We start from the raw sequence: 27,475 nt of genomic DNA on the forward strand, positions 1-27,475 counted from the left end.
GAGAAAAGATCTACGATCTAAAGCATATGTTTTGTCATTTATCAAGTTACTTGATTATATTTTTGATGAAAAGCCAAATGCATAAAGGAATAAGTATTTCAATATGAAATTTATTTGTTTTTGAATAATTATTTTAGTATTTTTTAATAAATTTAAATTATAAATCAAGTTTAATTATTTTTTTGTGTTTTTAAACATTTATATATTATATATCACATTTATTATGTTCCAACCGCTATTGCACCCGCTTGTCAACCAGTCGTAAACCTCCCGCAAACACACCAATTGTAAACTGTTAAACCAGTCGTTCAAAACGCTTAATAACGCTTGAAACTGCAATCACCCGCTTCCGCAATCTCCCGCAACCGCAACCACAACCGCAGCGTTTGAACCAGTTAGGTCCTAAAACACAAAAAAAACTTCTTAATCGACATTCATTAAATAATAAATAATAATCATAACCCAAAGTAACATATATGAATTCATTAAATAAATATATTGCTAGAATTTTTTTTGAGTGCATTTACAAAGTTTACCTATGACATCTTTCAATAAGCTCAAGAAATACGTTGACTTATCGATATAGTCTCTCATGTTCAAGGGTCTCTATACTGTATACTCAAGACTATAACCTCTTAAAAGGGAAAGAAATGTCGTAATTGTGTTAGCTCCTGCAAAGTCCTAACAGCCATATTGGCCATACAAGCATATATTTTTATTCTGCAAAATGAAAATTGCCAAATTTCTTTTTCCTTTAAACAAAAAGGAGATTATTCTCAAGTTTCCTTGTTCTTCTTACTAAAATGAAAGCTATTTACAAATAAAATAAATATTTTTTCTATATTTTACTGAACCAAAAAAGAGTAGTAGCGTAAAATGATGGGGTTTGATTTGGAAATAAAATTGAGAGTCAACATAAAACCGAAGTTATTTTTGATTTGGTTTGGTTTGGTTTTGGTTTAAGTCCGGTTTATATTGAGTTTTGGTTAAATAAAACCTCTTACAAATCTTCAACCCTCGTCAAAAACCACAAATACGATTTGGCCGCCAATAATGAAACTGAAGAGTTTACGTTCTAGGTTAGGCCCGGTTTATCGGTTTAGGTTAAGTCCGGTTTAAATTTTTGCAAATCTTTTATAAACCCAATTTTTTGCTTTTCTCCCTTTCCAGAAGATTTTCTCGGGAAAACTCGAATCAGGAGAAAGTGAAGTAATGGAGGAATCTTTGAAAGCATTGCGAATTAGGTTGAAAGCGAGAAAGATTCTTGTGAGTTCAAGCCACAATGAACTAGCGATTGTTGTGGATCGACTCTTTCTGCGTAAAGAATCCGAAGGATATCAAACCGCGCGAGCTCTGTACGATCACTGCGTCGCTAATTTCCCAGATTGCTTAGCGTTAAAGCTTCTTCAGGTGTATCAGCCTTCTTCCGATGGCGTTACAAGATTCCGATCGATCTATCAACTCTCCGAAACCCTCACCGATTTGATTTCTTCCGATGACTTCAAACTCTCTCTCGACTCTCTCTATGAAATCAAAAGGGCTTTGATTCCGTGCTTGGAGATGCAAGAAACCGAAGAATCTGACATCAAGATCCTCAGAAGAATCGTGTCTTGTGTAGCTTACAATGTCGTGGAGTTGCATAAAGAGGAATGGGACGAGCTCGGTGATTGTATCTTAACACTGGCGAGTAGCGAACCTGTGAACGCTTTTCACGTTTTTGTTGATTTGCCAACAGTCTACAAGGGTTTCATCAACAAGTTTAAGCACAAAATCTTGGAGGAAGCGAGTAAGGTCTTTCTTGATCCTTATAGAGTCGAACATTGGAGCTTGGCTTTGCAAACTCTTGTTAAAATGTGGATTCATCTGGTGAATATAGGGGTGAGGGTCGAGTTGATTGTTGTGTTAATGGATATTCAGGTTCCCCCTTTTGTGAGTTCAGTAAAGAAGCTAGTTGACAAGGAAAAGGAACATTTTTTGGTAAAAGGGCTTGAAGATTTCGAGAGGTTCTTCTCACGAGACATGAGTCTGTATCATTACACTACGGATCAGTGCCGTTTTGTGTCGACTTTAATGAGCAAGATCGAAGGAGTTGGGACTCATTTGACCAAGGAGGTTGTGATGAGGATCCAAATGCTGGTTACAGGACAGGAAAGTCCAGTCATCAAACCCCATGATGATGATCTTAACAATCGTTTTGACTGTGGCTGGAATGATCATTTGAAGAATTTATCTTCGCTGGAAGTCTTGAGAATCTTTGCGTCAACTGAACTTGAAGATAGGTCCAGAGAGATAGCTATCAGACGGCTCAAGGTCTTACTATCTGATCACACTTCAGAGAAGGTGGAAATAGATGCTGCAGAGATAAGAGAACTCCTACCATTGCTCATCTCTTGCTTAAAGGAAGGAGTTTCCGACAGTATGTTCAAAGTCCTAGCTGAGGTGATGGACGATGTTACGTATGAGATGATGATCTGCCAAGATGATGAATGCTATGAGCTACGCGATTATATTGCATCGAGTACAACAGAGTTTCAGAGAGCGGTTTGTATCTTCCAATGCTTATCAGTTGAACTTGTTGATGCAGATTTTTTGTACCCTGTGATGGATAAACTTTTCCCTGAGATAATGAAAGGGCTAGAGCCACCAGGAGAGTTGTTGGTAGATAACAGTTTCTGGGTCTCGGCGTTTACCGGTGGCTTCTGTGCAGCAGCTCACTTGATAGAGGGCCCAGGTAACAGTGTCGTCGTTAGCACGATTGCACATAAGATGATAGATTCTGTAGAAAATCTTGTTGAAAGACAAATGGAAGTTGGGCTTGTGAGGAGAGCTTTCAGAGATGTTGAAACCATTGTGAAGAAACAGTTGGTATGGTACAGCACAAGCGAATACAAATTCCTTAAGGCTCTGCTTTGGAGACTGTATTCAATCGAAGGGATGAAATGGGAAAGTAAGATTGTACTGTGGAGAATCAACGTGGTAGTCGAGAGAGATGTGGAAGAGGAGAAGAAAGAGCTACCAAAGGAGGGTGAGTTTGATTGGTCGAACTTTACAGTTGAAAAGGTTGAATAGAACACTAGTTTTTTTCTTTTTTGTTGGGTGTATAGTCTGAAATTGTGCAGAGTCTTAGTTTTTTGGTGTTTAGTTTGCTTGGAGAACAAATTTGTAAAGAAAGAGATAGATAGAGTGCCGGAATATGTACTTAGTTCTTGAAACACTTCAATAAAAGCTTCCCATTTTTTCCCTTCACTAAATACTTTTGTCTTGAGAGTTCACTTGATGCTTTAACTTGTAACTATCAGAACAAGTTCTACACTCGGCCTCTGTCTTAAGTACAGTGGCTGTTCCTTTCACTGAAATTTCTTCCTCCAATGTAGTAGATAACAAGCTCAGCTTTGGCCTCTGTCTCCAATCCTACAAAAGTAAACACAACATCTGAAACACCTATCCATAGCTCATCATTGTATATTGTATTTAATAAAATCTCATTGTCAATGCTTCCACCTGTTTACTGTCTTGGAACCTACGGAGGATGAGGAATCCATGGATGAATCAGATAAAGAGTTCCTTCATGATGGCAATATAACAGAGAATTTTGTTTAGTGTCTTGGAACCGCATCATCACAGAGAATATTGAGAGAGCCTCAGCTTCCAGTGAAACCGACAAAGAAGATACACACGTACACAGAGGAAGAGCGTGTGTTTTGTTTTAGTTTAAGTTTTTTAACTCATCATAAGGTCCCACATCGGTTACAACGTAAAAGTGGAAGACAAGAGAAGTAGTATAAATAACGTGGCCACGAGACCATACAATTCATACCTTTCTCGGCCTTTTGGCTAAGATCAAGTGTAGTATCTGTTCTTATCAGTTTAATATCTGATATATGGGTCATCGGCCCATACGATATTAACTCTATTTTTTTAGGGAGAAAGCCCGTTATGATAGCTTGCTATCTGGGCTTTTACGAGTCGCCCATGTGTTGCACTACTGTACGGGCCTGGCTCATCCCACTAATTACTCAGTCCAACTTACAATAATAAAAATTAGCCACTAATAAGTAAGATCTTTCCTCTAATGAAATAAATCAGTAACTTGGTGATCGGTTTAGTCCGGTTTATATTCAGTTTCATAATTAGAAAACTCTGTTTGTACACTTCCATTTACCAGAGAACAAGATTCTAAGACTATGGTCGACGGAGACGAAATGTCAGAATCTTTGAATCTTAGGTTGAAAGCGAGGGAGATTCTTGTGAGTCCAAGCCACAAAGACGTAGCGATTGTTGTGGATCAACTCTTTCTACGTAAAGAATCCAAACAATATCAAACAGCGCAAGCTCTGTACCATTTCTGTGTCGCTAATTTCCCAGATTGCTTAGCCCTCAAGCTTCTTCAGGTCTTTCAATCTTCTTCCAATGGCGTCACCAGATTCCGATCAATCTATCAACTCTCCTTGACTCTCACCGATTTGAGAAACCGCGAGTTCGAACTCTCTCTCGACTCTCTTTATGTAATCAAAAGGGTTCTGATTCCGTGTTTGACAAGGCAGGAGACCAAAGAATCTGACATCAAGATCCTCAGAAGAATCGTGTCTTGTGTAGCTGACAATGTCATGGACTTTCATAAAGACGAATGGGACGAGCTTGGCGATTGTATATTCTTGCTTGCAAATAAAGAACCTGTCAAGGCTTTTAACGTCTTCCTCGATTTGCCACCGGTCTACGAGGAGTTCATCAAGAAGTTTCTGAAGATTATGTTAGATAAAGCTAAGGAGGTTTTGGTTGATCCTGAGGAAAGTGTAGTTGAAGATTGGAGCTTGGCTTTACAGACTCTTGTTAAATTGGGGATTCAGTTTTTCAGTACAGGTATGAAACGGGACGTGATTAAGAATATAATGAGATCTCAGCTTGTGAATGTTCTGCAATCAGCAAAAATGCTAGTGGAGATTGGACAGGAAAAGTTTTTGGTACGAGGGCTTGAAGATTTCGAAAGGTCTCTATCAAGAGACATGAGTCTGTATAAGTACACTAAAGATCAATGCCATTTTGTGTCGACGTTCGTGACAGAGATCGGAAATGTCAGAGAAGTAGGAACACAGACCAAGGAGATTGTATGCAAGATCAACATGTTGTTTACAAAACCATATCATCAGGAAACTGATCAAGATCATGGAGCAGAATTTGGCCGTGACTGGTATGACCATTTGAAAGATTTATCTTCACTAGAAGTCTTAGAGATCTTTGCGTCAACTGAACTTGAAGATAGGTCCAGAGAGATAGCAATCAGAAGGGTCAATGTCTTACTCTCTTATCACACTTCAAAGAAAATGCATATAGACTTTTCAGTGATGAGACAACTCCAGCCGTTGCTTATCTCTTGCCTTCGGCAACAAGGAATCACAGACAGTATGTTTAAAGTCTTAGGTGAGGTGGTGAGTCACGTTGCGTATGAGTTGTTCAAACACCAAGATGTCACATGGTACGCTTTACGCAATTATATTGCATCGAGTAAAACAGAGTTTCACAGAGCGGCTTATATCTTCCAGTGCTTAACAATGCCGCTTGAACATGTGGAGTTTGTGGTTCCTGTGATTGAAGTTATTCTCCCAGAGATAAGCAGAAGGATAAACCCACCAACAGAGTTGTTTGTAGATAACAGTTGCTGGGTTTTGGCGTTTACAGGTGCCTTCTTTGCAGCAATTCACTTGATAGAGGTCTCAAGTCACGCTAGATACGTTAAGGAGATCGCACATAAGATGATAGATTCAGTGAGAGAGCTTGTAGGAAGAGGAATGGAAGTTGGGCTTGTGAGGAGAGCTTTCAGAGATGTGGAAGGCATTGTGAAGAAACAGTTGCGATGGTATGGTACAAGCAAGTACAAATTGGTTAAGGGTCTGCTTTGGAGACTGTATACAATCAAAGGCATGAAATGGGAAAGTAAGATTGTGTTGTGGAGGATCAACGTGATTGTTGAGAGAGGAGTAGATGAAATGGTTAAAGAGCTGCCGGAGAATGAGTTTGATTGGTTGAACCTTACTGATGAGGAGCTTGAATAGTGTTTTTGGTGAACAGTTTGAAATTGTGCAAAAATTTAGTTTTTGGTGTATACAACTAAAATGTAGTTCCATAAAGGCTTCCCATTTTAATCTTCAATAAACACAATTTTATCTAACAAGTTCCCATGATAAGACAAATTCGTAGCCTCATGTTCTATACGAACGAATAAACATAGCAATGGTAAAAGCAGAGTAGTACTAACCTAAGGTTTCGGGTTGTATATTAGTATATATAATCTGAAAAAATAATAGTGAGTTCAAATGTGATCAAAATCAATTGAATTGGATCTGACATTACCTCGTGGACTCATCAGTCAACACATTTGACGATGATAATGAGCACACTGACAAAGTATTGAAGATAACTTGGTCGGCAAGATATATAATATTTCGCACAAAACACCGTTGTTTATAGTTTTCCACTATGGCCTCCTTGTTGGGTGCAGCTTGAGTAGTGCATTCCAAACTCGTTCATCACTTCCGCCATCACTGGCCTCATCCCCGGTGAGTGTGGCTACTCAGTGGCGCCAAAGCTGCAAACTTTAAACCAAAGGTGCATTGTTAAATGGTTTAAGTAAATTCTAAATTTTCCTTTACAATTCAACAACTTATGACCAAATTATCAAGTTAATATGGTTTTCGTATTCGTTTATTCGGCAGTTGTATCATTTATCAGCTTTGTTTCCGATAGGCTATCAACCTTTACAGGCTTTATCTCCGAAAGGGTCATAACCTTTGCCCAATTCCAACAAAATATCTCTGCAGAAAGAAAGAAAAATGTATTAACCAACGGAAAAAACAAAAAGTAGTGTCTTTAGCATATAGAAAACTCAATAAAGGTAAAACAAAATAATTGGTTCAAAGAAAAAACAGATAGTCAAAGAGCACAATCTTTTAAATAAACCATAATTATAGTAGTGTGTTTAAACTACTTATAGCTGATTCTTACGTTGCTAGTTTCACTTTCACATGTTAGCTGGTGGTGGAGGCGGCGGGATAAACCAAAACCCATTAGCCACTGGAGGTGGTGGTGGAGGCGGGATTGGCCAAAGACCATTAGCCATTGGAGGTGGTGGTGGCGGTGGTGGATGTCCGTTTGCTACAACAGTGAACTGAGGCTTGTTGGGCGGCTTAAAACACACCTGCAAATTAAACATCTTGGAGTCTTGATCCCAGTGAGAAAAAAAATTAGGGGATGATTTATCAATCTCAGTGCTAGGAACCTTGAAAGATATGGTTTCATATGGCTCAGCTGCAAACAAAAGGTATTGATATCTCTTGTCGTAAGGTTGAACTTTCTGCTCATAAGATGACATGAAACGATGTCTTGGCTTTATGTTGTCGTCTATCTCAGGATATTCAATCTGAAACAGAATACATCTTTGCTTTAGCTCAGGATCGTACTTCCTTGTAACACGATACCCTGGTTTACCGATTTTAACTGTTTTGCGAACTGAGACTTTGCTCTTATGTGGTAGCGGTTGCGGCTTAGCTGGAGCATCCTTAGCCTCCAGGGCAGTTCTCTTTGCCAAGCTTATCTGATGCCTCTTTCCTTCAGTATGTGCCAAGTAGTTTCCTTCGTTGTTATGCAACGTTGCACATAGTATACACTCGTAGGTTCCAAGGTGGTTTTTAAGGAAATAAGGATCATTCGCAAGGTTTATGGTTTCAAGAGCAAGACGACGGAGACGCTCACGGCGATCTATGGCCTCGTTCTGGCGGAGGCTGCACCTCCGCTACCAGGCTTTGAACCCCATGCTCTATCCATGGCTAGGGTTACGAAGAACGCGAAATTGAACTCTAGAAAGAAGAGAAGAACGATAAGCTCTAGGGTAAGATTTTTCGAAAGCTTTCAATGATATTGAACTCGTGATAATACATATTTTATGTAAAAAGATGATAAGATATCTATAAATTGTATATTTTACTTATTGTATAAAATTTTCATTTTTTTATATATTATTCTTGTCGTACAAGGCATACGCTAATTAATCAGAGTCACGTGAACTTCACATGTCCTTAATTAAGCTATTTCTCTTAGCACAACCTGATTCTATGAACACATTTGGAAGCTGCATATGGTCTTCTAATAAAATCCTAGTAGATGGAGGTGGTACCCTCAGATCATGATGCTATACCAGTCTCGCCTGTATAATTATTAATTTATGTAAACTAAAGTAAAAGAAAAAAAAATTCACTGATTGTCTTTGAACTTTATGTATGGAAGCATCCAAAATAAACTGCACACATTTAATTTAACAATATGATCAGCGCGGTGCGATGGAGGGAATGACGCCACTGACGAGCTGGTTAGCTGTGAAGTCAGAGAAGTTAGTATAACTGCCTCTTGTGGAAGCAGCAGCAAAGCCTGACATTCCTGAAGCAGAGGATTGAACTGAAGGGCTTGAGTATGGCTTATCTTCTTTTGGAAGCATCCCGTAGAGGTTCTCCAGCTCCCTAACAATTCCCAGCATCGTCGGACGCTCTTCTGGGTTGTCCTGACAACATTTGATGGCCAGTTCCATGAATCTCTTCACACATTCATCCGAGTACTGCCCCATGCTCCCGTCTATCACTGACATCATCATCCCAGCTTCGCACGCTTCATTCACCTCCCGGACGATGTTTCTTCCGTGTGAGATGGGACGCATTCCCGTTAGAATTTCCAAAAAGACAATGCCGAGGCTGTATACGTCACTCTTCTCCGCTAGCCTGTGGCTCAAGTAATACTCTGGATCCACATATCCCTGTATGTATTAGGTTTCAAGAATTAGTCTCCTTCCTTAAGAGATTAAAAAACAGAGGATTTTGGTGGAACAAAAACACATACAGGGGTGCCTTTGACAATGGTAGTTACGTGATCCCTTTGCACTCCACCACCATCTAGTGCTATGAGCTTTGAGATCCCAAAATCTGCAACTTTAGGGTTCAGCTTGCTGTCTAAAAGAATGTTGCTTGGTTTAATGTCTCGGTGAATGATTGGTGGGTCAGCTTCTGTGTGCAGATACAAAATCCCCCTCGCAGACCCGAGCGCTATTCTCAGTCTCATCCCAAAACTCAGCGGCTCTCTGAACCTCGCTGCAGTTTGACACATTCATGTATCAAAAATCATCCCACAACACTTTTTATATATACAAGACAAGGAAGGAACTTACCAGAGAGTGCATCTTGAAGAGAGCCGTTAGGCATGTACCCATATACCAACATCTGAAAAAAGACATAACAAATCAACACAAATACTATCTTAATTGAAATTTTGTAATGTTGTGAAGAGACTCACCTGTTCTCCTTTCTGATCGCAGTAGCCAAGCAAAGAAACAAGGTTTCGGTGATGTAGCCGGGAGAGCAACTCGATCTCTGTGAAGAACTCTTTTTGACCTTGCAGAGAACCTTGCTCTGCACGTTTGACCGCTACAACCAGTCCACCTGGTAAATGGCCTTTGTAGACCTTCCCATAGCCTCCTCTGCCTATCTGAGAAAGATCACTGAAACTGCTTGTTGCTGAATCAAGTTCCGCGAAATTGTAACCTTTCACGCTCTCCATATTCATTGGAGATTTTGGAACTAGATCCAGGAGAAAAGCATTAGACACTGGTTAAAGAAAAAAAACTCGAAACAGAGAGATTGACTTAGTTTCCACTTACTGTGCTGTTCTCGTTCCATGTCAACCTCTTTAGTTTTTCTCTTTTGTTTGCTTCTTCGAATAAAGAAGATCAAAGCTAGAGAGGACACTACAAGGAAGAAAGCAATAGCTCCTAAAACGATTCCAACTTTGCCACCTTTGCTCGTTCCCGATTGTTTCGGGAATTTGATAGTAACTACAACAAGCAAAAGTAAAAAAAATACATACGCTTTAGATTTCACAATGACAAGTATAAAGATATGTGTATTAGTATTACCGTCTTTGTATGCACCAGTGTCGATATTAATAATCTCGTAGGGGCCAAGAGAATCATCAGTATCCAAAGTAAAAGTTGCAAAGAAGTCTACAATACGTTGAACTTCAGTAGTGTTGAATTTACTGTTTAATTCACTGTACTCAGGATAAATCTTCATGTTCATGGCTAGCCTTGGACCCGATTGCCATGAGAATGAGTCAATAGATATCTGATAAGGGTTTATCCCAAGATTGTTTGGGGAAGCCACATCGAGCATGTAGGAGACTTTGTAAGGTCTAAAGTCAGAGAAACTTGGACTTCTAAGCCGAAGTGCAATACCAAGTGGTGCAGCGCAGAAACACGCAACTGGAGCACCAATCACGTAATCGTAGTTCTCGCTTAAGGGACACGACTGGCGTTTGCAGTCTGAGTCTCCATTAGTTTTGTTCTCCGAAGAAGAAGTTCCAGGAGATTCCACTTCTACCGTTGAGATGCCGCAGAGATCAGCTAGCTTTCCCCCATTTACATTTGTACAAATTGGGTTTCCGAAAAGCCTGCTCATCAAAACAGAGGACTCATTTACTCTATCCACATCTTTAAACATTTGTTTAGGTTATTCTTTTTACTAAAACATAATCTTTACTTGACTGTGACATTCGAAGGAGGGTTTAGAAGAACGCTTGACACATTTGAAAACTTGTTGTTCCTCAAGTCCCTACAAGTTGTTCCAAATCAAAATCAATAGAAAATTACTAGTCTTGTTTGAAAAAACATTGGCCTCCTCTGTTTTGTAAATACGACGTGTCTTACAAGGTAAGTTTCTCCGTTGTGTTAAAGCTCCTATTCTCCCATATCACTGGAATCTCCCCGCTCAAGTTGTTGTCCTGCACTTGCCTGAAAATTTTAAAAGACAAAAGTCTTGTCTTTGTTTTTGTTTTCTTCCTTCAAACTAAGAAATGAGAAGAGCAAAAGAGGGTCTTATTACAGTCTCTGTAACCGAGGAAGGCCAGAAAAGTTTGAAGGGATGGATCCGTTGAGCATATTGTTGTATAAGTTACTGCATACAGTAAACAAGTTCAGTTTAAGTTTGTCAACAACACTGTAACATTCCATTTCTTGGCTTGGTCACTTACATAGTTGTAATGTTTGCAGAGAACTTGTTCTTGTGAATTTTTCCTGTGAGTTTGTTGGAGGAAATATCTCTGAAGCATCAAAAGTTAAAAAAAAAAAAGAAGCCTCAGACACTATTTTAATATAGATTGCTAATGGTTTCTTCTTGTTAAAGTAACTCACAAGTACTAGAGAAATGGTGATTGGCTTAAATCAGGAATTGGTCCATTTAATTTGCAGTTTCTGAGACTCCTGTGTTATGTTGTAACCAACAAAATCAGTACGCCACAAGGGAAAAAGAAAATTATTTTACTAAGTTCTGTTTCTTACAGTTTGACAAGATGTGGTATCGATCCGTAAGAAGGTGGTATCTCAGTGTCATCAAAGTTATTACCGTCCAATTGTCTGTAAATGAAGAAGCAAATTTGGTTTGAATGCGGAGAAAATTTAGTTATGTTCAATAAGAAGTTAAATGTGCTTACAGAATTCTCAAGCTTGGCATCTGAGAGAGCTCCGGTGGAAGATTTCCGGTTAGCTTGTTATTGTCCATTAAGCTGAGCCACACAACAAAGCCCTGATGATCAGATTTTTATAAGATATAAACAAATTTGAATGTAACCAAGAAACTTACAAGTGCAAAACATCGGTTAAGGAAGAGTACTCGGGCGGAATCTGACCCGTGATTGAGTTGTTGTTCATGTGACTATCAAAGAAAGTTAAAGTGATGTCAGAAGGGTTTGAAGAAAGAAGAGAGAAGAGAAGAGTAGGAGAGATGGAAATCTCACAAATGCTTCAGTTTTTTCAGTTTTGCCAAGGACGTTGGAAGTTCTCCGCTAATTTCATTGTAGTCTATCTGAAGGATTAAGAGATTGGAAAGAGAACCGAGTCTTGAGGCAAAGGTCCTGTCAGTTGATTTCCACTTAGTAGCCTGCAACAAAAAGTGAAGAACAGAAATCTGTTCAAATGGTGTGTTCATGAAGGAGAAATGTTAGATGAAACAACGATCAAGACTACTTACAAGAAGATGAGATGAGTCAAGTTTCCTAGTTCTGGTGGAACCTGACCGGTAAGATCGTTCCACATAAAGTTCCTGTGATGAGGAAATACATAAAGGAGGCGTTTGTAATAGATAGTTTGATTGCAAAACCAGAGCTCAAGCGAAAACACTGGACTTACAATATGGTGAGATTTGATAGCAAGCCGAGTTCAGGTGCCAGTTGTCCGGTGAGGTTCATGTTTAGCAACCGCCAGCATCATTTGATCAAACCATTTATTATATGACATCCCTAAGGTTTTTTTTTTGGATTTTAAAACAATAGAAGAAAGTTTACAAGTCCAAACGTACAACTCATTAACATGAAGAAAGCCATCAGAAGGATCAGGGATGCAGATGACACCGGTCCAATTAGAAGCGCATGGATCCGTCTTTGTCCAGTCTTGAAGATGATTCATAGGGTCCTTCAGTTTTCGGTGAACATACTGCAGAGCACTAACTGCAACAACAACAACAAAACCCCTCATTAGCATCACTTATCACTGTCACACATAGATGTTGCTCAGAGAAATATAGAGGACCGTACCATCGGTCGGATGAGTGATCTGTTGGGCATCCATCAGAGACAAGCAACAAGAAGACAACACCAGAATGACTACAACTACACCCATCATCTCTTTCATCTTCTGTTCTAATATGTTCCAGTAACAGATCAAAATTTGTTTTGCCTAGTGATGACCTTGAAAATGCTGAGAAAAAGTCATAAGCTTAGAGAATGAGAATACAACGTAAAGAATGAGCACTATATATGGAAGTTCAAGCAACAACGAGTTTAAAACAAAAAAAACTAAATGGAACTATCACTAACGCCTAGTTGGTGGTTTTTTTGTCATATTTAAATGTGATAAATGAGCGTTGGACGCGGTTAAAAGACAATTAACGGTTTGGTCAAGTCTCTTCCCCCCTTTTGATTGGAGGAATAGAATCAGAATATAGCTGACTTCTTCTGTGTTCATGCAAGTTACTGCTTACTTCTTCTCTTTTTATAAAAAATTCAAACCTAATAAAACAGAGACAACCCAACGGACATAACCTCAACCAAATGCACCTTTAACCATTAACCAAGTTGCCTATTTTTCTTTCTTATTTTGGGAGTAAATGTCAAAACACACCTTTATACATAGGGTCACACTTTCTTCTCTTCACTTGAAAGACAAGGGTTTTACTAACTAAGGGGTCATTTGCATAGAACTGAACCAATTTTGACTTGTTCAGGAAAAAAATCAAGAAAAACTCCGAACCATTTTGACTTATTCAGAAAAATAGTTTGTAGTGATAAGTTTTTGTATGATATAGTTATTTTGTGGAATTGAAATAATTATGAAGATTGAGATTAATCAAGGGAAGCAAGAGAATCTCCAATAAGAACACACCAAACAGATTTTTGACTTGACAAAAGGTGTTTTTATAAGCTTGTTGAGTGATGTATTAGTGATTAACAATCTAATATTTTAAAAAGGGTTCATTGACTCTGTTATTTTGCCATTTGTTTGCTGCTAGTTGATGGATCTTGCCTTGACAAGGTTATCATTCCTTAAATCACCAAGTCATATGTTTATAAAGCATTACTGTATTATAAATAAGTGGATTAAACAAGAACCAGTAGTAGTAGTCCATAGAAGTTACCTCGTAATAGAAATAATCTGGCTGAAATTTGTAGCCAGGTAGGAGCCGTCTCCCAAATTGACAGTGTGGTGCCTTGTCCTATACTATGTCAACATCAATAATAGCTTCAGACACAATATCGAATTGGGATCAGTAAGTAATTAATTACCGGCAAGTGTCGGCCTTACTCGAACAAGATGTTTTAGATACGGTCTTTGCATACCTTGTGAACGGTCTTGAGAGGAGAAGCCTTGTGTACACATATTAGATACTAGAAGCATAATAACTTCAGAACAGTCTTCAGAAGTGTTTTGAAACTGAGTTACATTGCCAAAACTCAACATAACATGTGTACTTTACTTGTTTCTTTACAATTTTCTTCCCCCAAAGAAAACTATATATACATCAAAAACTAGTTTCTGCAGAATTTCAGTTTGCATACATCCCTAAAGACTCATTCTCCGGCAGCTCTTTAATTCTCGACAATCACGTTAATTCTCCACAACACAATGCTACTTTCCCATTTCATGCCTTTTGATTGTAAAGAGTCTCCAAAGCATACCCTTGACCAATGTGTATTCGTTTGTACCATACCATCGCAATTGTTTCTTCAGGAACTATTGGAAGAAAACCCATCAGGGTCAGATTATTTGAAAATGTGTAAAAGGCAAAATGGAAAGGGCAATAGAATAACAGTCACAAAACTGTTGAGGACACTTTACTAAAAGACCATTGATTCAACATATTCAACATGTATTCCAGACTCCAAAAGATGCATTCATCAGAGATCCAGCAAAAACGAAGATTGAGATAAATACCATTTAAGATATTACCGACAAAATCCTCCAGAAACAGACGCTACCAAAACATTTTAAGCTACCACGATTTTCGTCAAACTAATCCTCGCAAGGGAAAAAGTTCTTATCATTTATGTCTGAAGTCTAAACAATAGATAAATCACTCTCTCCTTGTTAGTCCACTAGATTAAGAAGACCCGTGCTAGAGCACGAGTTGAAATTTATTTTATTTATATTGTAATTTTTTTATAAAATATAATATATGTGATTGTTTTTAAATGTTTTTTTGGATAAAACTATTGTGCAATAAAATCAAATATTAAATATAATGACTTGAAAAAGACATTTATTTTGAAAGTTTTAATTTGTTAATGATTCTAGATAAGTATCCGTGCTACAACACTGGTTAAATTTTATTTTATACAAAATTTTGTATATTTTCTATTTTAAAATAAAATTTTAATATGTTTTATTAGTTTATGTACGCGAAGTTATTTCAACAATGTATATTCTACCTCATGACTTGCATGTCATTATAAGACATTTTTTTGTGAATTTGGTTTTCAAAAAGCAAGTTATTATATTATGAGTAATTTAATATATTGTTATACTTTTTGTTTTAATATACTTGGTTTTTTAAAATTCTTTAATATTAATATATTATAGTGACATATTATTGACATTGCTATAAACAACCAATTTAGAGTGTTAATAGTTTCTAACTTTAATATCAAGTTTCAATATTTTAAAAATATTTCAAAAGAATAATTTAAAGTTTATTATATTATATAAAATTATTAAATTCAACAAAAAAGTATGAAATTGAATTTAAATATTAAAATTTTGACCCGTTACTCAGTAAATTTTTTAATTCAATAGATATTATTTTAAAGAATAATATTAAAAAATTGAATATTTTATAGAATAAATCATTTATATTTGTCTTTAAAAATTCAACTTATGGTATATCCGGAAATAAAACTATTTTTTAGTTATAATAAATAATATGATAATTTCTTTGTTTCACAAAATAGACTCATATATAAAAATGAGAGGTGAAGTATAATAATAATAATTAAAAATAATAATATGTTAAGTTAGATATCAAAGGATTTTATTTGATAAATAATTTAATAAAATAAATTAATATGGTAAGTGAGATAAGAGTTTCCTAGGAACCGTAATCGTGAGATAAGAAATTTCCTACGAATTTCCTACAAAATTTCTATAAAATTCCTACCAAGTATACAATCGTAGGAAACTAATTCAAAGGAAAATGGGAAAAAAATAATGAAAAATATGCGGTAATAAGTTGTTAGGAAATCATCCTTCCAATTTCTTACCAAATAACTAAATTAAAAAAAAATAGAGACAAGTTAATATAGAATTCAGCTCATATCATTCATATAATAAATGATTTAACAAGATAAATCTAAATTTACTATATAATTTGGAAAATTATCGCGAAAAAATATAATTTACATTGTTAATCAAATAAATAACCACAACATAACAATGTATATTTTCTTGTTTTGGGTACAAATAGTATTTTAGATGTTAGCCGAACAATTTTAAGTAAATTTATTGCACTAAATTATAAACTTATCGCGATACAATATGATTTAACATTATTAATTTATACTTATATATATACTCATATATATATATTGTTATCGTGGTAATCCAATAGATAAACATATAACTCATAATATGTTTGTAACCCTATAATTGATGAATAATATCATTAGAATTAGATTTTCAAACTTAAGTATATGTCGATATTAATCGTGATACTATACTCTTTAGCATAATATACAAATATATATACTAAAATCACAAAATATTTTGATGTACCATCGGATGAACAGTGTTAACAATCATGTTATAAACAATATCGCTCGATCTGGTATATGGTATTTTCGTAATTAAAGCTGAAAAAGGATAAATGTGTTTTAAAATAAAACGAAGAAGAGAGAGAGAACTAATAAATAAACTAACCAAAGTTAGATATTTATTTTTTCAGTCAACTGGGTATATTAATTAATATATCCCATAATACTATAACATAACATTAAATCCAATCGTTGTCAAAAAAAAAAAAAAAAACATTAAATCCAATCCAACAGTTAGTTAAGAAGAGGTTTATATTTGAAGATAATATAAACCTCAGTCCTCAAGCCATCCACCATTAATGCTTAAAATCACTTGTTTGATTTTAGCGTTTTGTACGTAGTTGTGATTGTTGTATTCGGTGGAATTAAAACCGTGAAAAAGTTGCATATCATTCAATTTGAAAGTTTTTTAAAAAATCTTTCTTCAATTTGAAAGTTTATGCTATAAGGATGAAAAGTAAATTTTATAAAAGACTTGCAATCTCCGTACATGATAACCAATTGATGTGTTTGACACCATACTGATTGCATTGCGTGGAGAAGACTCAAAGCTCACGCTTCTAATACCGAGTTTTGGCTATAAAGGCAGTCTTGTTGATCTTGGTCCGATATAAAATCTACTTTTATTACGCAAGGTCAATCCTGGTTTTGTTCTGACATTGCGTTAAATATAGGTTGCATCAAAGTTGCAGTTGATCATCCCTCGCGACGGCTTAGTCCACGTGGTGTATTACCATTCCTACATGTCTGCTCTTTGTCTTTTCCGCATCATCATTAGATCACCCAGAGACATATCGAAGATAATAAGGTCATTGCGGGATTTCCATAGGCCATAGTATCCAAAAAGACTTGTCGAATTAGTAAAATACTTGTCAATACCATTGGAATCAACAAATTACAATGAATTTGCATCTCTCACTCCAAAAGAATGAATGTTAAATGATTGTAATTACAACAAATTACAATCAACCTAAACTCCCACCAAAGAACCTAAACCCCCACCAAAGAACCGCACGGCAGATACTTGTTTCTCCAATCATTTTCCAATGTATGTGTTCAAAATGTACTTTACTTGTTTCTGTACAGTGTTCTTTCTACACAACTGCAAACTATATATCAAAAACCAGCAAGAAACAACTTGAGACGTACAAATCCCTAAGCCTCAGGTAGGTTCAGCCAATCAAACTCACCCTTTGGGAAGACTTTCACCTCCTCATTCACTTGTCTCTCCACAATCACGTTGATTCTCCACAACACAATCTTACTTTCCCATTTCATGCCTTTGATTGCATAGAGTTTCCAAAGCAGACCCTTAACAAATTTGTATTCCACCGTTTCGTACCATTCCAATTGTTTCTTGACAATGCTTTCAAGATCTCTGAAAGCTCTCCTAACAAGTCCAACTTCCATTCCTCCTCTTTCCACAAGCTCTCTCACAGAATCTATCATCTTATTTGCAATCTCCTTACAGGATTCAGCTTGGCTTAGGATCTCTATCAAGTGAATGGTCGCACAGAATGCACCAGTAAACGCCAAAACCCAGCAACTGTTATCTACCAACAACTCTGTTGGTGGGTTTAACCTTCTGCTTATCTCTGGGAGCAGATTCTCCATCACATGAATCACAAACCCGTCATCTTCAAGCGGCATTGTTAAGCACTGGAAGATATAAACCGCTCTCTGAAACTTTGTTTTGCTTTGCAATGCAATACAATCGCGTATACCGTCCCATGCGACATCTTGGTGGTTGGACATCTCATACACAACGTGGTTCAGCACCTCACCTAAGACTTTAAACATGCTATCAGAGATTCCTTCTAGCTTAAGGCAAGAGATGAGCAATGACTGGAGTTCTCTCATCTCTGAGATGTCTATTTGCAACTCCATTGAAGTGTGATCAGAGAGTACAACTTCAAGCCGTTTGATTGCTATCTCTCTGGACCTATCTTCAACAGCATTTGACATAAAGATTTTCAAAACATCAACAGATGACAAAGTCTTCAGATGGTTATACAAGCCACGATCATATTCTACACCATCAATTTGAGTCTCCTGAGGTTTCACAACAGGTTTGCTCGCTGCATTGTCCTGTGATTTAACCAACTGATTAATCTTCCTTATAACATCTTTAGTCTGTGTTCCAAAATCTTTGATCTTGAACATGATAGTCATCACGAAGTGACACTGACTCTTATTGTAACCATACATAGTCTTGTCTCGTGACAAGAACCCCTCCAGATGCTGAAGCCCTTGTACCAGAAACTGCTCCATCCCTTTCTCCACTAGCTCCTTCACTGAATTCACAACAGTGTTGATAAGCTTCTTAATCAAATCAACTCTCATCTCTGTATCCAAAACCTGAATCCCCATTTTAACAACAGTTTCTAAAGCTAAGCTCCAACCTTCAACTTCACTTTTCTCAGGATGAACCAAGATCTCCTCAGCTTCCTCTAAAATAATGTTCATAAAATTGTCGATGAATGTACCGTAGACTGCTGGCAAATCGAGGAAGACGTGAAAAGCCTTGAGAGGTTCAGTGCTCGCGAGCCAGAGGATACAATCACTGAGCTCGTTCCATCCACCGTTATCGCAAACCATAACGTTGTAGGTTATGATAGAAACGATTCTTCTGAGGATCTTCATGTCGGATTCTTTGGTTTCTTGCATCGTAAGGCACTCAATCAGAAGTGGTTTGATTTCGTGGAGACCGACGCGAGAGAGTTCGAACTTGCGGTTTCTGAGATCGGCTAGGGTTCCGGCGAGGATATAGATCGATCGGTATCTGATGGCGTTATTGGAAGAGCATCGATAGACCTTGAGAAGCTTTAGGGTGTAGCAATTTGGGAAACGAGTAGCGCAGAAGTCGAACAGAGCAAACGCGGTTTTGTATTCTTTGGTTTCTTGACGCATTGCGAGTTGTTCGACGATGGTCTCGAATCCTTCGTGGCTTGGTGTAGCGAGAACGTCTCTCGATTTCAACATGAGATTCGAAGATTCCGCCATTGCCATTTTCTCGAGAAAATCTTTGGTTCTTTCTTCTCAGAATCTTCTTGGAAAATTTGGGTTTTAAGGGTTTGACGAAGGTGTTTCTTAGAGTTAACCGCGTATTAACCGAACTAAACCGAACATTTAGTGAAATTATTCGGTTTGATTGTAATTTTACTGATCTAATAGCCACGTTTCTACCCGTGGGTTTACAGAAGTCCGACCCGTTTAAGATTGGCCAGTATTTGGGTCTGATCAGTGATCAGTCTTATTTATGTAGTATAGCAAAAATATTGACATCTGATTTATTTCGTTTAATGAACATCAATAATTTTTATTCTTTCAACAATCTCATTAAAACATATATTTTTGAAACCTTAAACTAAACTTTCAAGTTTCAACATTCAAAACTAAATCTTAAATCCTAAATATTACAGTTTACCCCCTAAATAAAAACTATACCCAAGATATATAATAGCCAACCAAAAAAAAATGTACCCTAGAAAAGCAATTTTTTAATTTGTAGTATTTAAAAAAAAAATTGTAGTAGATTTGGAAAAATCAGCCAATATTGGTATTTTTCGATACTAAAACAAAAAAAAATGTACCCTTAAAATCCAATTTTTGTATTTGTAGTATTTTAAAAAAAAAAAAAAAAATTGTAGTACTTTTAGAAAAATCAACTATGTTGGTATTTATGGATACCAACAAAATATTCATGCCACGCAAATTCTAATTTGTAAGACTTCTTAGTTCTTAGTGAAATCATCTTAGCTTCAAATGAACAGTGTGATTGTAAGAGTAGATAGTCTGATCGAGTTTGGGTTCGACCTTGAAGGTTGAAGCGGACCAACTTGATTTTTCGTTTTACTTTCATGAGTAGCCAAAAATCTTACTTCAAGGTCTCGCTTTGGTTGCTTATACGGTTCGTCTCTCTTTGTTTTTTGTTTTCTTGTATATTTTTTTTTTGAATAATATGTAAAATTTATTAAAAAAAACGGTTCGTCTCTCTTTGTTTTTTGTTTTCTTGTATATCTTTTTTTTGAATAATATGTAAAATTTATTCAATAAATAAATGTTTTTACATTAAATGCTGCGGTAATGTGGCCTTTTAAGGACAAAATATTGAGTTAAAAAGAGGATAGTGAAACCTCTATAAATTAATAATGTTGGGACCAAGACATTTTATTAATTTATAGTGATATTAATTTATCTAATATTTTTAATAGTTTAACTTTTAAAAATTATGAATTGAGACAATTTTAGCAATAATTTCGGATATTCAAAATTTTATGGTATTGGAATTGAATTTGTAATATTTAGAATACATTATTAACAATAAATTACAAATACAATAGACAAATTCACTTATACACATGGTATACATAAAATTAAATTTCTGAATATAATATAGATTGTTGTATTTTAATAGTCAATCAAACTGTCAAAATGTAAATGATGGATATCTAAAAATTGAAACTTTAAAAAAATGTAGCTATATTTTTGACATGTTACAAAATATTTTTTATCATTATAGTTTGAAAATACAACATAACAGTTGTTTTGTAGATATGAGTTTTAGGAGAAACATACATAATATACATATATATGTACATTTACATGATTATTAATTTATGATATTTTTGGGACCATATTTTACATTGGAATTTCAGAAAAATTATTATCTTATTATTTTATCGAATTTTGTTATTTTTTATACTGACCCGACTTGGGACTGACAAAATTTATTAATTTATAGTGTTTATTAATTTATAGAGTATTTTATCTGTCCTATCTTGTAGCAAACCATACCTCCATGCACTCTTCATAATGACAGTCGCCAAAAACTGCTACGTCAGAGGTTCTTAATAATTTTAAAAATCTATATTAATATTTTTGATGTACATTTTGGTTTATGCCATTTTCGTTTTACTTATTTAATTTTTTTTACAACATTAACCCATAAAACAATTCCATACATATACATATATTGTAGTTAGTTTGAGAGATGTTATTTATGATGTAGTTACTTATTTATGATATATTGTAGTTAGTTTGAGAGATGTTATTTTTATATATTCCATAAATAACCCCTAAAACATTGTAGTCTTCTTTAGATATAATCTACATGACAATTCCATAAACCATTAAAGTTAAAGTTTGAAAAAGTTCTTCCATGCATTATGTAGTAGTGGTTACATGTCTCGAGAGTACACAGAGAATGGGTCGTATTCAACAAAGTCAGATATCTTTAGCTTCGGGGTGATGCTCCTTGAGATTGTTAGTGGGAAGGAGAACAGAGCCTTTTCATACACGTTGTGCATCACTAATCTTCTAAGCTATGTAAGAGTTTTATTTTATTTATTTTTATATATTGTTAATTATTAGTACTTCCCTAAGAAATTCAGTTTCAATTAAACCAGATCACTTTACACACAATAATGGGTAAAGATTAGCATTTAACTAATTATTTTTCATAAAACAAAGACATCGGTCACCAGGTAAACTATATATATAATGTAAATGCCAATGAAAGTTTCAATCCAAATTCTAATAAACTCAAAGCTACAAAGAAACAAGCTCTGCTTACAAGACACCAACATTGGACAACAAGTTCTACAGTCCATCTTTCAAAAGAGGTATATTGTTATAACTTTTTTTTGAATTAGATTAAAATTTTGATAATTATATTATAATTTTATGAGATTAATATATATAATTCTGTGACGTAAGTATCATGGACCAGAGTAATCGATCAACAAATTTGATTGTAATTAATATCAGGTATTATTTTTTATAACCTGAATTCTTCTATTGGTTTTTTTAATGGTCTTGAATTGTCATTATTTGTTTTTTTTACTTTGATAGCCATATTTGTAAGAAAAATATGATCGATTATAGTCATGCATATTTTCGGGTATGTATTTTTCTATCGATGTAATTTCATGTAAATTAATTTAATAATCATGTTATATAATTATTTAAGAATTATTCCATGTTTTTAATATTTTTTTTAGAAAATATCATGTAGATTATATCTAAAGAAGACTACAATGAAGATGGTCCTATGGACGATATTATGATTCTTTCAACAACTACAAGATCTAAATTCTCGGATTGGATTGTATTTAATACACAAACTCCCCAAGCAAAAAAAAATCACATATGTTGAAATTTCAATTCCATCTCTTTGCTGTCACAAAAGATGATAAGGAACCCCACAATATTTCTATAACATTTATTCCATTATTTTAATGTTATTTGTTTTAATGTATCAATAGTTTAATTATTGACATATTGATAGTTGATCTTTTTTAATATTAAACTTATTGTTGTATGATTTTGTATAATAAAATCGTGAAACAATTTAATAAATATTGTATTTGTGGTACATATTTTTAAAGATGTCAAACTATTTTATTTTTGAAGCTATTTATTTATCTATGTTTCTATTAAAATTTTAATATATTTTACAATATATTAAAAATATTTAACATAAATGCATGATAGAACAATAATGTATATCTTCAAACTTATGTAATTTTCATAAATTTAAAACGATATAAAGATGTAAACAAGTTTTATTATATAACTTTATTTGTAAAAATCATAATCGCAAAAGATAAAACTTATGATTTATATAAATTTACTAACTTGAAATGATAAAGATGGAAATTACTATTGTTTGAAAAAGCAAATTAACATACCTCAGGAATATATATAAATGTTATATATATTTACTTAAATGGATTGTTATCTTTATAATTATAGATATAAAAAAATTAAAGTGATAAATTTGGGAATCATCACCTTTTAATTATTTATTAAATTAAAAAACGATTACTATTAAAAATTTACATATTTGAAACGGTTATGATAAGACATGAGAGTGCCAATGATTGTATTAAAGTTGTCTTCACGCTATTGAATGACAGGTAAAACACATTTATTTTACCTTTAAGGATAATTACATTTTGAAGTTTGGTTATGTTAGAATTTATATTAACTTGCTAAATCTGTAGGAATGAATCTGCAAAATGTCGTGTCATAAACAACTATGCTTCTCGATTCATGTCTTCTTGGGAATCAAACGGGTGCCATCTCACATATAAATCCGAACCTGTGTTTTGTGTATTGCGCTTTTGGAAGATTGGAGAATTTGAAGGTACGTACCATTCATCTAACATAATCAACAAAATTGACTTTGAATTGTATATGTCTCTAAGTGCACCATGTATTGTAAACACCTTAGCCTCCTCCAAGATCTTTCTAAAACCAGAGTTTCAAGGACTTGAACATCACAAGGTTTTGTAAGTTGTTATGAATATTAAAATCAAGTTGTGTATGATGTTAGAGTAAAAAATTTAAATACACTTTCTATAGTTACAATTCTGAATTTGTTGGACGTTTTCACATAAACTATGTGATGGACCATGAAAGTGAGAGTTCAAGGACTCAAATAGAAGGAGTGGAGGCTTAAAGATCTTTAATGTGTATATGAACGTTTACTTATAATTCTGAATGTTTGTAGTAATGTAACGCCCGCGAACCAAAACTCTGCGTTTTAGGGGTGGGTGTCGATCGACACTCATGTGGTGTCGGTCGACACCACTTATTTCTGGTTGATTGATTTATTTATCGATTTGGACCGGTTTGGTTTAGAAAAAAACCATTGAACCGAGATATTTAAGTGGGAAAACGACCTAGGTCGTGTTTGATTGTTGTCTTGGTCGCCGTTTGTTGTTTTTGAGAGAGAAAGAGGAGAAAACAGTTTCTAAGAGTTCTTATGAGAGTTCGTGAGTTTTGAAGGCGTTTTTGGAGAGATCTTGCTGTGAGAGTGAAGATCCAAGGTTAGGAACGTGGTGGGAAGGTTTTTGTGGTGGTAGCTTCATCTTTTGGGCTTAGATCTCATTGTTGGCTAAGGTGAGTGCATGACCATGGCTTATCTAAGCTAAGATCTCTGTTTCTGTGATATTGTGTGTTGTTTGGTTGTTTGTTTTTGGTTGTTTGTGAGTTTTTCGTAGCTCATGAGGCTTGGATTCGTTCCTGGGATTGTGTAGGACGACGAGGAGAAGTTTGGAGGCGAGATTCGGAGGTTCTGTTCGAAGGAAATCACTGCTCGACAGTGGTGTCGGTCGACACTAACGCGAGGACGGCTCGGGAACTTAGCGAGTGTCGGTCGACACCGTTAGGGTTTCGGGGGTGTCGAGCAAGTGTCGGTCGACACCCAAGTGGTGTTGGTCGACACCAGATGTCCAGTGTCGGTCGGCACCTTCTGGTATCGGTCGACACTCTTCTGACAGTAACCGGATCGTGTCGAGTCACTTGTTCATGTTCCTGGTTTGTTTTATTGTTGTTGTTTGTGGATGAGAGATCTTATTGCTTGTGTGTATAGCCCAGTAGATGGGAGGATTGCCTCACTGAGTATTTATCAAATACTCATGCATCTCAATTTATGTTTGTGGTGCAGGTAAAGGCAAAATGTGATCGTGGAATTAAGGCAATGAAGAGGAAGATGTTCTAGGGACTCGATTGATTGTTGCCTGGTGTTACTAGGTTGCTAGAGTTGAGTCCTAGAATGTTGTTAGGATTGCTGGTTCTTTGGTTTATGCTGTTTGGATCATTAGTTTATGATTTGGAATTAATGTTGGTTATTGGATTATGATTGGTGAATTATTGGTTAATGATATTAGTTATTTCAGCTGTTGATTGTGATTGTGGTTAGGTGGCTAGTGGGTATGAGACCACTAGTCATAGTTATTCATTATTATTATTATATTATTATTAAAAAAAAACGCATCATCGTTTCAAGAAGTAATGGCTACATAAAATCAAAAAATGGATTGTCTTTATTTTAATTTTATAACCGAGATAACAAATTATAATCTTAATCTTTTGGAAAGTTGCGAAATATTGAAGGAGCAATTGAATATTAAGATCTTGTTAATTGGTTTTCACACTTTTACTACAGTTTGTTTCTTTTAAAGACTAATAATTTATATTGAGTATAATTTTTTCATAAACTTTTTAAAAAATATATATATATATATATAATAGCTACTAGCTATATGAATAAGTTAAATACAAATTATTTAATATAATCACGAAATACATATTCAAAATGACATGCGATGTAACTATTTTATTACTAACATAATGGAATTAAAAAGGTTCTTTGCCCGCACACTTTGAGGTATTAAATACAAAATATGATAACACTTTGATTAATATATGGAAACTGAAAAAGGTTCACTAATTTATATATGCAAATTGAAGTATATAGTCTCTAATACAAATGTTTGACAATCCAATAAAACATTAAAAACTTTGTTTTTGTTTGGTAAAGATAAAAACACTTGTATATCTTAAGATGACAATCATTTAATATTAAACCCTGCATCTGCTCGTCTTCTCAATTCGTCTCCATCGCCATCTTTTGTCTCCAGCGTGCTTTGATTTATTAGGGCAGAGAAAGAAAGAGAGTTGTGTGTGATGGGAAAACTAAGGGAGGTAGAGATACTATTGAACCAGACGCAGAAGGTCAGATTTGAGAGAGCTATGGAGCGGCTACAATCTCTGTCGTCGACGACAAACAATTCTGTCATCGTTGCCGACTCCATCCCCTTCAACCACGATGAAGCCTTCCTTAAGTATATCTCCATCTCCCTCTCTGCTTTTATCCCATATCTCCTGTTCTGTTCTGATGTTTGGTTTTTGTTGAAGGGGACACGGAACTTCCTTGGTCGACGGTGAGTTGCTGACGACGGTCTGTGGAGTGGTGAATCACGTGGACAAGCTCGTCTATGTACGCACCTTGCGAGCCAGGTTTCTGATTGCTCTCCTCGGATTCTGTTTATTTATTAACTGGAACTGATAATGATGGATTGGGGTCGCGTTTAGGTACAAGCCTGAGGTTGGGGATATTGTGTTATTGAGGTATAGTTTTGTAATGGTGATTTTTTTGGGTTTTTGATATCTGATTGAGAGTGGTTTAGCAACAAGGCTCTTTTCTTTTTATTTAGGTTGCTCAAAGACAAAGCCGTTGGAGAGTGGATCTTAACTCTACTCAAGATGGATTACTGAAGCTTTCTTCCATGAACATGCCTGATGCTGTTCAGGTAACAATTTTTATGATTTGCCACATTGTCTGTTAGGTTCAATGATTTAAGCTTCTCTGTCTTGGCAGAAGCGAAACACATCTGTGGATGAACTCAATATGCGGAATATTTTGGCAGAAGATGATGTAGTTTGTGTAAGTCCTATTGTTTTTTAGTTTCTCTCCCATCTTTAAATATCTACCTGAAAAGAAAGGTTCCCTTTTTGATTTATACAAACGCTAGGCCCAAGTAGGTGAATCTCAGCGTGATGGCAGCCTACTAGCTAGAAGTAACAAGTATGGGAAGGTTGGTGATTCTCATCTCGGACATAGTCAAAAGTTAGACATTTTCTTAGTCTCTTCCTCTCTTTAAACATTTATGATTAATCCATGAATTCTGTTTACAGCTACACAAGGGACAGCTTCTCAAGGTTGATCCTTACTTGGTTAGGAGAAGCAACCTTCACTTTCATTTCATTGAAAGTCTTGGGATCGATTTGATTCTCGTCCGCAATGGCTTCATTTGGGTCGGGGAACACACCCAATCCAATGATCCTATGGTTGTGGATGACGAGATCATCTCATCAAAGACTCGACAAAGCATTCTCAGAATCGGTAATGCGATACGGGTCTTGTCTACTCTAGGCTTCACTCTCACTCTAGCAGTGATCATGGAAACTTTTGACTTGAGCAACATGGAGAATGTCCAAATACATGACATGCTTGGATCAGAGTTCCACGTCTGGTCACAGAGAGGGAAGCTGAAAGAAGAACACGTGCATAGTAAGAAAAACGTGAAAGCCCTCATCTAAGAAAGCATGCACAAAGGGTATGCATCGCTTTCATAAATATAGTACCAATACATTTTTCATTGCCTTATACCACAATTTTCCGGTTCTCAATATTCCACTGGGTATGTATTTGGTTGTTGTGACGCAGGAGATGGATTTTTTGGGATCAATTGCGCTTCAGGAGACAAATTTGTAGATGCCGGATAAGGTGGTTGAA

At 35.6% G+C, this 27,475-nt stretch overlaps 4 protein-coding genes, 1 non-coding gene and 2 pseudogenes across 6 annotated transcripts; 4 read left to right on the forward strand and 3 right to left on the reverse strand.

The window, feature by feature from the left end:
* Positions 1 to 1,174: 1,174 nt before the first annotated feature.
* On the forward strand, positions 1,175 to 3,251 carry LOC104719357 (uncharacterized). The gene has a single exon (XM_019231153.2). The coding sequence runs from the start codon at positions 1,213 to 1,215 to the stop codon at positions 3,067 to 3,069; it is 1,857 nt and encodes a 618-aa protein (XP_019086698.2). The 5' UTR covers positions 1,175 to 1,212; the 3' UTR covers positions 3,070 to 3,251.
* Positions 3,252 to 3,813: 562 nt separating this feature from the next.
* Positions 3,814 to 4,009, forward strand: LOC147936335 (U2 spliceosomal RNA). Its single transcript, XR_015569676.1, has one exon. It is a non-coding gene; the product is annotated as a U2 spliceosomal RNA (small nuclear RNA).
* Positions 4,010 to 4,181: 172 nt separating this feature from the next.
* On the forward strand, positions 4,182 to 6,166 carry LOC104719358 (uncharacterized). The gene has a single exon (XM_019230954.2). It carries the CDS (start codon positions 4,185 to 4,187, stop codon positions 6,048 to 6,050), a length of 1,866 nt encoding a protein of 621 aa, XP_019086499.1. The 5' UTR covers positions 4,182 to 4,184; the 3' UTR covers positions 6,051 to 6,166.
* An 849-nt stretch (positions 6,167 to 7,015) lies between these two features.
* Positions 7,016 to 7,818, reverse strand: LOC104720519 (uncharacterized; annotated as a pseudogene).
* Positions 7,819 to 8,185: 367 nt separating this feature from the next.
* Positions 8,186 to 12,785, reverse strand: LOC104719360 (putative LRR receptor-like serine/threonine-protein kinase At5g37450; annotated as a pseudogene). The gene is made up of 18 exons (XR_002033664.2): positions 12,619 to 12,785; positions 12,384 to 12,531; positions 12,215 to 12,286; positions 12,057 to 12,128; positions 11,824 to 11,966; positions 11,670 to 11,741; positions 11,521 to 11,592; positions 11,369 to 11,443; positions 11,222 to 11,290; positions 11,062 to 11,130; positions 10,914 to 10,985; positions 10,739 to 10,822; positions 10,572 to 10,643; positions 9,695 to 10,482; positions 9,331 to 9,614; positions 9,206 to 9,257; positions 8,881 to 9,128; positions 8,186 to 8,797 (listed from the first exon to the last, which is right to left on the reverse strand). The product of XR_002033664.2 is annotated as a putative LRR receptor-like serine/threonine-protein kinase At5g37450 (transcript).
* Positions 12,786 to 17,235: 4,450 nt separating this feature from the next.
* LOC104719362 (uncharacterized) lies at positions 17,236 to 19,408 on the reverse strand. Its single transcript, XM_010437275.3, has one exon. The coding sequence runs from the start codon at positions 19,393 to 19,395 to the stop codon at positions 17,542 to 17,544; it is 1,854 nt and encodes a 617-aa protein (XP_010435577.3). The 5' UTR covers positions 19,396 to 19,408; the 3' UTR covers positions 17,236 to 17,541.
* A 6,355-nt stretch (positions 19,409 to 25,763) lies between these two features.
* LOC104719364 (exosome complex component RRP4 homolog) lies at positions 25,764 to 27,291 on the forward strand. The gene is given in 9 exon segments (XM_087469555.1): positions 25,764 to 26,021; positions 26,095 to 26,196; positions 26,272 to 26,307; positions 26,357 to 26,360; positions 26,394 to 26,489; positions 26,558 to 26,623; positions 26,712 to 26,774; positions 26,875 to 27,205; positions 27,208 to 27,291. Coding segments are annotated over 9 exon segments (900 nt in total). The 5' UTR covers positions 25,764 to 25,863; the 3' UTR covers positions 27,252 to 27,291.
* The last annotated feature ends 184 nt before the right edge of the window (positions 27,292 to 27,475 follow it).

The sequence above is a fragment of the Camelina sativa genome, chromosome 10 (genome assembly GCF_030686135.1).
Source record: "Camelina sativa cultivar CO46 ecotype springtype chromosome 10, ASM3068613v1".
Lineage (NCBI taxonomy): Eukaryota > Viridiplantae > Streptophyta > Magnoliopsida > Brassicales > Brassicaceae > Camelina > Camelina sativa.